At 41.6% G+C, this 9,691-nt stretch overlaps 1 protein-coding gene across 1 annotated transcript; it reads right to left on the reverse strand.

Annotated features, from left to right (window-relative positions):
• Window positions 1-314: 314 nt before the first annotated feature.
• On the reverse strand, window positions 315-7,640 carry LOC127366033 (indian hedgehog B protein-like). Its single transcript, XM_051404721.1, has 4 exons — window positions 6,582-7,640; window positions 5,211-5,368; window positions 4,827-4,930; window positions 315-2,750 (listed from the first exon to the last, which is right to left on the reverse strand). Exons 1-4 carry the CDS (start codon window positions 6,885-6,887, stop codon window positions 2,008-2,010), a joined length of 1,311 nt encoding a protein of 436 aa, XP_051260681.1. The 5' UTR covers window positions 6,888-7,640; the 3' UTR covers window positions 315-2,007.
• Between the last annotated feature and the right edge of the window lie 2,051 nt (window positions 7,641-9,691).

Raw genomic sequence — 9,691 nt, forward strand, 5'->3', positions numbered from 1 at the left:
AGCCCACCCTGTAACCACAGCGATTCATGCTGCATTCACATTGTTCCAGCTGTTGTGATGCTACACCATATACAGTGATGACTAGCTTATGGTTGTTTATGTATCAACGTGCAACGGGGGATTATCAACACATGTTCAAAACCCAGTTGTTAGCCCTCATTGGTGATTCTTAAACAAAGAACCCAGGGCCCTCCTACCATAACAAGCACTATGTAAATTAAATACACATAGAGTAAACATTATTTCTTAGTACTTAAGTGATTATTAATGTATGGGGTATGACATTTGTTGCCAGCAAATAAAGCACAGAGTAGTTTTGGTTTAAAAACAACATCTTTATGTTTCAAATACAAATAGTATGCACAGGGTTGGCGAAAATAATAAAAGTTTACATTATTTTTCTAAAAATAGATCTTTAAATAGTCTCTCCAACAATAGCTTAATATACATATGTGACAAATTTTTTATCAGGCATATTGAATAACAACTTGGAGTTCCTAGATACTTGCCTTCACAAAGCGTACTCAGTAAGTGTGAACTATGAACAACATGTTTATCCATACTCTTTCAGCCACCGATCACATCTGCTTTCCATAGTGTGAAAAAGTCCAATATTCTGTGCCTTTGCCAATCTAGGTCTTAAGTCTTAGGTGATAGATGGAATACAAAAAAGACCATGCAAAGGAGAGCTATCAAGTAACTTACTATTCAAGATTGAAGAGATTTACTATCTGTTATTTAATATGATGCATAGCTTTTGCTTAATACAGTAGTTGAATACAGCCTGAGTGTTGTGTATGCCTTATCTAGATACAACTGACCTGAAAATTAAAAACCCGAATAACAATTAAAAAAGTATGTCACAATTAAAACCTTTTAAATACAATAACTAATAAAAAAAAACATGAAGATGTATAAATGAACCATATGAATCAGTTTGAGACCATCAAGTTGACTGAAAACAGATTGACAGCGTGGCCGTTTTGACCCAAAAGACAAATGTTGACACACAGCAACAGAGTAATAGTGTGTCAGTCATCGTTCCTTGCTATTCAATAGTTTTCCAACAAAGCTGTTTCCAGATGTGATGCTATAATGCAACACTAGCAAATTGCTACATTGCATTCAGTAAATACATAGAACCTCCTCCCTCATTGTCCAATTACATAATATCTTAATAATTCATTCTAATGTACAGTACAGGCTCTATAAAGAAGGGTAAAGAATCAGTGGATTTACTGCAGTGATGATTCCGACAGTAAACATTAAAGTTAATTTGTTGTCTTTCTTTACTTAGCATTACTTAACTGTATAAACACCTAATGTACGTAAAGAGCCTAAAATTACACCTTCAGTTCAGTCAATAGTTTTCTCCAGGCTACTCTTTTCTTCCTCCTTTCCCTTCTTGTTTCATTCATGCGTTCACCAAAGGGGTCACAGAAGGTTTAAATTTCTTCTAACTACATCAGTGAGCCCCAGGTTGATCTCAAGATGCATAAATGTTGACAGATTACAGTAACTACAGTACAAAGAAATGATGAAACCTTACTTCACTACCTGTTTTTTTGTTTTAATGAAAGCTGATCATTTTAAATTACAGTTTTTGATCTCTGAGGTGCTCTGAGGGGAACTTAAAAATAGTGACAAAGATGTTCAACTCAAAATTTAGGATAGGAGAGATACTGTCAGTATTTCTGTTGGTATTCAAGTTTAAAATTTGACTTTCTGTCATACCTCAGTCTTCCCATTCCTCTTAATCTTCAGGAAAGAATGAAATTGAAATTACCTAAAGTATAAAATGAATCTTCTCAGACCCCTCTCTTTGTCCTTTGCACAGTTTTACATGTTTATCTGTTTGGTGAAGAACAGCAAATACAGGTAAATAGAAAGAAATTTTAACTATAAAATCAATAGTCTTTGGTGGCCCCTCAATCTGTGCTTTGGTGCTCCTGAATACAGGTAAGTGAATGAAGTCATCAGTGTGAAACATGTCTCTTTGGCTCCTATCTATGTCCTTTGCTCAATCCCCCAGGGGTGGAACTGTCCAGCGTCCAACAGCATTTGCCCCAGCCTTTGTAGAAGCCAAGGGTACCAGTGCAGGCCGTCAGTCTGCGGTTCTGAAGGTCCCATCAGGCTGTAGAAGAACCTCAGTGGGGCCAGGACCCAGTGGGCCAAATGGTGATTGTCCACAACAGCATAGCAGGATGCCAGCACACCGTTCACCACTATGGACCCATGTTGGGTTAGTGGGGCGTACAACCCGGTGCTCCTCTGTTCTTCCACAAAGGTCACGACTGCAAGTGTTGCCTGTGAGCCTACTTGCCCTTGTGAAGTACGTACGCATTGTCCTGGCCGGACATCACTGGCAAAAACTGTTCTCAGACCTGCTTCTCGGCTAGGCCTGCCCCCCTGTATAGAGCCCAAAAGTGGCTCTTCGGCTGTCTCTTCCCACTTTGGCTCACTCAGCCCACCAGTACAGTCTGTGACATAGATTAGGTGAGCAGCTGTGAGAGTAATATTAAGTCCTGTCTCAGTGCCAAGGATGTAGAAGATCTTTGAGACATTGGGCTGGTGGTCCAGAAAGGATAAGACCGGGCTGAAGAGAAGAGGGCCGTGACCGTCTGATGTTGAAGAAGCCAAAACACGGTCGCCAGGGTGAAGGTCGCGCATCTGTTTCGTAGCCCCGCCCTCCAGGATAACCTGAGCGTCGCCAGAGAAGCAACCACCGGTTTTGGCCGCCACTGAATGTTCTGGAGAGAGGAAAGAAAGAGAAATAAAATTACATGATTTGATTTCATTTAGTATTATTTATTGCATTTTCGGTGACGAGGATGAGGAGTCAAAACACAAACACAAAAGAATACAGATTGAATTTCTCTCAGGAGTTGAGTAACAGCGCAGCAACACTTTGACTTCTACAGTGGCTGCATGATCACTGAGTGATCTATAAAACAGGTGAGACTTTGACACTGACTCGAGGACAACTTTATCTCAGTGGATTAGTGGTAGATTGTTAACATATGTATATAATGTGCGTCATGTTCAAACTTTGTCTTGTCTGTCTGCCTCTGGCTCTCTCCTTATTCTTAGGCCTCAGTAACGCACACCTAAACACACTTCAGAGAAACATTTTATGTACAAGCGGATTAGCATTTCTATTAGATTTTATAAACTATTTTACTTTGTGTGTAAAGTATGTAAAAACACTAGTTTACCTGGGAAATACTACGCATTCTGCAATAGTAAGACATATGAATCGGTCTTAAAATCCATTATATTGTTTCCAAAAGTAGGAGGAAAGTGTTTTTTCTGAGGCTTGTCAAATGATCGGTTGGGTCACAGGAATGTGTTTCAGAACTTGTTTATAAAGAAATGTTTATATAATGTTGTTAAAAGACACCTTCACCTTCACTCTGATATGACATGTATGCCTATTTTTATATACAAATAATTAGAAATACTTTCTGCTCTTCTGTCAAGCTTTTCTCATTCATTTAGACTGCCCAATATACCACAGGATGTACATTTGATCTTCTTGGGAGGCATTTCTGAATAAGGTGGCCCTTTAAGACGCAGGGAGACGAAGTGGCAAGAAGAGGTAGTCAGTAAGAGCTAATGGATAACCAGCTGATTGTATCACTGCAGTCAGAGCACGGCCTGGGGTCAGAGAGACAGGAAAGCACACAGACTCAGACTTGGGTCTGGATACTGTTTGGATTACAGCAGAGTTTGTGTTTTAAACTGAGTCACATGACCACTCTCAATGGTTCCACAGAAGGAAAGGGCATTAGCACATTGTAATGAGCTTGATTCTTAACAATGAATTCTGCTGTTTTGGAAAAGAACTGGTGGAGTGACCTTAAAGAAACGGGTAGGATATAACAAGCAAGAACAACATATTTGCTAGAACGACTGAAGGGAAAATTTGTTTGAAATAAGAAATTCATCAGTATAAGTGTGTGTGTGTGTGTGTGTGTGTGTGGGGGGGGGTTGTCTTAAAGCAGTCTTAAGGCAGCCAAATATTTGTCCAAGGTGTGTGTGTCTGTTAGCCTGAGGGCTGCAGAAAAGGAGGGCTGTGACCGGGAGGTGATAAGACTTAGATAAGAGATCTGAGAGAAACCCACTGAAGGAAAAGCAACAGCAAAACAAAGAGAGAGTTAATCATCTCACAGCCTACTAACCTCAACGGACTGCTAGAATGTAGTTTGGCATCAAATAACTGGTGGTACCAGACATGGGTAAATGGATTTCTAACGTGTATCAAGAGTTAGAATTGCTGGAGGTTGAATGCGGTCATGCATTGTTTGCATAAGGACTGTATCAGATTTGAGTTTCATAAAGTGTGTGTTGGAGTAATGCAATTTAATATTAACCATGAAACTGGCAAATATTAAACAGTCAAATGTTGAAATACAGAAAGGAGAGTGAGATGTCAATGTAATATTAGCTATTGCACTGTCCCACCACAATACATAGCATAGCCTACATCCATGTAATAAATGGCACTCTCTCTGTGTGCACATTATACAGCTGAATATTCTACAGTCACAAAGAAAGATCACGTTATGATGATATCTGACCAAGAAGTGAATACAGCAAAGAGCACAGGTGCACACCCTGCTTTGATTGGCTCCCAATAGGCCATACACACAAACACACACAGACTGATGACAGCAGCGCTGAAAGGCAAGGTAAACCATTAGTGAATCACCAACAAAGGGTCTGGTATCAACCTCATTAGTGGTAATGACACCTGGCCACAAACACAAAAAAAGCATACAAACACAGACAATATGCACACACTGTCACTCATATCCATCTCTTACCTGACTTGACGCTACAGTGAATGTGGGCTTTGGACTCGTAGTAGACCCAGTCGAATCCAGCTTCTACAGCAAGACGGGCCAACATGGCATACTTATTTCTGTCCCTATGGAAAAGAATAAAAAGATAGATTGTGAACTCCAAATGTGATTTAATTTCAGCTAACTTTGCATACTTTTCCAAATTTGCACAGAAGACCTTTATTTTTCCAATGACATCCATACATGTATTTATATCATGAAATGCAATTGGATTTGGTCATAAATCCAAATTTGAGTCATCAAAAACAAACAACTGGTTTCCATCACTTTACTGATAAGTAAACTGACAAATTGAAAGCATTTTAAATGTTGCCTACCACATAACTTGCTCTATTGCACGCCTACCTGTCTGAGGTGGTGATGTCGACAGCACGTCCCTCATAGTGCAGCGAGTCCTCTGAGTGATGACCATCCTCATCCCAGCCCTCTGTCACTCTCAGCTTAACACCCGGCCACATGTTCATCACAGAGATGGCCAGAGAGTTTAACTTGTCTTTACAACGCTAAAAAGAGGTACATGGAGGGGAAAAGAAAAGCGGTCTGTTAGAAACAAACAACACAAATACAAAATGAAGTTTTAATGCTGAGAGAGTAGCTGGAGGTAGAGAAAGGTCAAGTGAAGAAAAAGAGGGAGAAGGGTTGTGATGAGTCTGAGGGATAGTTGAAGCCATGTGATTACACATGATTGTGTGTGTGTGTGTGTGTGTGTGTGTGTGGTAGGGCAGATAGTAAGGGTCATCACATTAAGGAAGGAAAGAGAAGGTAGAAAAAGAGTAGGAAGAAGGAAAGAGAAACAGTGTAGCCCAGACAGATAAAGAGAAGGAGTACAAGGAAAAAAAGCTAAAAAGCAAACATGTCCATCAGTTACTAAGACCAAAGTGATGAGGGCATATAATATACCTCAAAACACATACAAAGAAATGTAAATAATAACTCTATTACCATTGTGTCAGGTACATGGCCACAGTACATACACATATCAGATCAAGATGCCTCTCAGCAGTGGAGATCAATTTGGAAATAATGCATTTATTGCTGTTAATGTAAATGTCCATCACTGAATGAATTTATAAATTAATAAACAAATTAATGCTAGATTAAGGTAGGTTATTTGTCTTGCCTATGATCCGATTTATAGGATAAACAAGAGTGGCCAGAGATTGGGTTTGTACTTGGAGCCACTGCTCCAGCTGTTACAATTACAAGGTGCCTTCTTGAGGACCATTAAACATGAGGACTATGAAACACTGAGACACTAAGATCAAGATTACTTTATTGGTTGGTTAAATGTATCCTCCATAGCTTTGGGTTTAACCCTAAAATGTTTTACGCAACAAAACAAGGCTCAGTAGGGGGGTTAAAGCAATACGTGAGTGCAGCTAAGTGTGTCAGGTAGCAAAATCCAGAGTTGAAACGAAGGGCCGAGAGTCAATGAAATCTATCCTTTTGGTTTAAACATTTAACCTACAGCAAACATTCAGCAGACAATTGGACACAACAGTGGCTAATCTAGTTTTAAGTGATTGAGCTCATTCAGTGACTCTGCTCCTGTCAGATCAGGATCAACCATGAAACACTGTAAATTCAGTTTATTTTTTAATTTATTTTATATAACTATAGCCACAGTAGGTGTCAATCAGCAGCACGCAGGAACAATGGTCCAGCATCTGTGTCAGATGTTTTCCATCCATGTTCTCATTCATCTCCCCTCCTTACCTGGGTCATGAGCCTGTCGGCGCCCGTGTCCTCCTCATCTTTGAAGATAATATCTGTGTTGTAATTCGGGGTCAGTTCTTTAAAGCGCTCGGAGTTGCGCGTAATTTTGCCCTCGGGTCTCCCGCTGGCTCCAAGGGTCTTCTCGGCGACGTTGGGGCTGAATTGCTTGTAAGCGAGCGGGATGAGCTTAGTCGGGGGCCGCCTCCTGCCGTACCCCCTCCCCGGCCCGCAGCCCTCCGAGGCAGGTGCGAGGAGGAGGACCAAGGTACACAGAGAGGCGGTGAGAAGGAGGAAGGAGATCCGCATCGCCCCGGGGGGAGGGAGCACTCTCCCGGGGGAGAGAGATGTCTTCAGTACCTCCCCGGTTCAGTTCCCGACTCCATCGTCCTTGACAGTCGCAACATCACGTCCGAAAAACTCGGATAAAAGAAGCTCAGCACCTCGGCTGCGCCAGGCACCATGAGGACACCAAAAAGTTCTGAGTTGCTCCAAAAAAATATTGAGCCAAATTGAGAAACTCCGATCCCTCCGCCTTACAGAATCAACAGTAAGTGTGCAGGCTGTAAAGTCCGTGTATTTAAACAAACAGGTTCAAAGTCGATTTGGTGGGTGAGAGAGTTAAAGAGAGAGAGTGGTTACTGATATCCAAGTTGCAGTGTTGTGGTTTCTCTCCCTCTCTTTCTTTTGCTCTGGGAAACTGTCACAACATCAGCCACTGTCGCCTGCTGTTTGGTTGGTGCCCTCTCTGGATTGAAAGCTTTTCCTCTCCATATGCGGCCGGCGTGCAACAAGCTGCAGCTTTCCAGTTGAATTGAAGGGATTTGAGTGATCCAAAACGATCTGTTGCCACTTCAGACCGCACCCTGCCAGTCCTGCCCTCCTCTCTCCTCTCCCTCTCTCCCTCTGTCCCTACACTCTGCCACCCACCCCGCCCCTCCTGGGGACAGGGCGCACTGGAGAGTCCTGTCCACACTCTGCTGGCAGGCAGGCAAGCAGAAAACATAAGCTTTGCCCTTTATTGCTGCCACTTCACATTTCCAGTTGTTGTCTTTGTCTGTCTGTGCCCTTGACAGCTCTCTATGCTGACAACCTCGTTTTTTTGTTTTAGACTGTAAACAACAGGCAATCACGATCAATTAAACCAATCAATTTCCTGGAGTATGTAGCCACTAGTGTTACTTTTTTTTTTTTTTTTTCTGGCTGCATTCCAGTATCAAATAAGATCAAGGGTCATTGGTTGACTGACTGGATAGTGTTTGGTTGACTGTCTGGGTAATGGGGTAATTTACTAGCTGTGAGACAGACTGATTGCCTGGATGTTTGGCAGGTGGACTGACTGGTTGACTGACTGACTGACTGACTAAATAAATCTATGATTGAAATCTATGGACTGCCTGAAATTACTGCTGACTGACAGCAGTGCCAAATTGGTCTAGACAATTGTCCTAATTAATCAAAAAGATTAATAACTTTTATGCAAGTTTCCTAAAATGGACAAATTACATCTTTAATTTAATAACTTTTGGCTGTCTGTCTCTTTGGCTGCTGGCTGCGTCTTGCTGAGACACACACACACACACACACACACACACACACACACACACACACACACACACACACACTATTTAACACCAGCAAACCCAACCCCTCCAAATTAGCTCTTCAAATATTTGCCAACAGAAAATCAGTGGTCTCACCCCTGTTTCTCAGGGCAGGCTCCTTTGAATGAACTGAACTGTACAAGGCTGAGGGTTTCCACAATTTATGTTTTATTATTTGTGTGTGTAAACACCATAAAGTATTTTTGCTGCTCCACCGCTTCTCATGTCTCTTGATGGAACAGAGAAAAGCAAAGAGAGAGATTCACACACAGTAAACAGCCATCTATAGCTGTGTTTACCTTTTAGCCGAAATAGAACATCAACTGACACTTGTGTAAATTCATTAGAACTTTCCCGGTATGGAACATACAAGCCAGTTAAAAGAAATGAAATTTGGTCATATAGAGGTGTCAGTGTTTTACTGTAAACTCTGTAAGGTGGAAATGCTCTGATAATGAATTATCACCTCATTGAAGAAGGAGGATTTGTCTCTGTTGTTTTTTTTAGAGACACAGAAGATACTTGAAGATTCTGCTATGTCAATGGGTGACCGTGGCCCAGGTGGTAGAGCACGTTGACCAAAGCAAGTTTGACTTTTTGGGATATCTGTCCAGTAGCTACTGTCAGTTAGGTTAGCTAAGTATAAAAGGGGAAAACATCGTGTACTAGCAGCTCTAAAGATTACTCATTAACACATCTCGGTTGTTTAATCCACTGATTTGCATAAATGATGAGTTCCAGTTTTTCAGGGGATCGAGTGCCAGACTGTTCCTTGGTGGGATTAGTAACTTTTCTACTGTTTGCCTGTTAACCTTACAGTTACAGACTCCTGGCCAGGAAAATAGTCCAGCACATGACCCCCCTGTGAAAAAACAATTACAAACTTGATATAAGGTGCACTTTATAGGGCTTTTCCACTGCATGCTATGGCTCAGCTCGACTCTACTCTCTTTTCCGGTTTTCCACTGTGGATACTACCTGTTCCGGATAACACTTAGAACCATCACTCGCAAAACACGAGACATCCTGCACAAACCTGACATTTTTTTAATAGCCGAATTACCATTGATAGCAACCACAATCGGTTGCCCGCAAAACTATGTCATAGTGTGTAACCCCTTTTTGTGTGCATAGAGAGTGTGTGGTTGAGCGAGAGAGCGGCAGAGAGTGACAGTGGTGTGCAGATGTAAAGGTGAGCAGGGAAGTTGTCCGTCCAGCAGTAAATGTATAGTGTAGGTTACAGTTTGTCAGTGAATAAAGGCCGCAGCTAAAGTTAAGCTCCCGTTTGTTTTTTACCAACTGCTGGAATGCCAAGCTACCTACCTTTATGCTAAGCTAAGCTAACCAGCTGCTGGTGGTAGCTTCATTTACCATACAGACATGAGGATGGCATAATCTTCTGATCTAAGTGCAAGAAAGAGATGATTTGTGACGTTTCATTTTAGAGACACAACTTCACAGCTGCTGTGACCCGTCTGATATAGTATGTGAGTGCTGATACTGTATTCC

Source organism: Dicentrarchus labrax, unplaced genomic scaffold (genome assembly GCF_905237075.1).
Source record: "Dicentrarchus labrax unplaced genomic scaffold, dlabrax2021, whole genome shotgun sequence".
Lineage (NCBI taxonomy): Eukaryota > Metazoa > Chordata > Actinopteri > Moronidae > Dicentrarchus > Dicentrarchus labrax.

Excerpts from the sequence above, each read along its gene's own strand:
- LOC127366033 (XM_051404721.1), bottom strand. The coding sequence starts at position 6,887 with ATGCGGATCTCCTTCCTCCTTCTCACCGCCTCTCTGTGTACCTTGGTC. Across the intron at positions 4,931-5,210 it reads GACATCACCACCTCAGACAG|GGACAGAAATAAGTATGCCA; the intron begins GTAGGCGTGCAA and ends TCTTTTCCATAG. Across the intron at positions 2,751-4,826 it reads TCACTGTAGCGTCAAGTCAG|AACATTCAGTGGCGGCCAAA; the intron begins GTAAGAGATGGA and ends TCCTCTCTCCAG.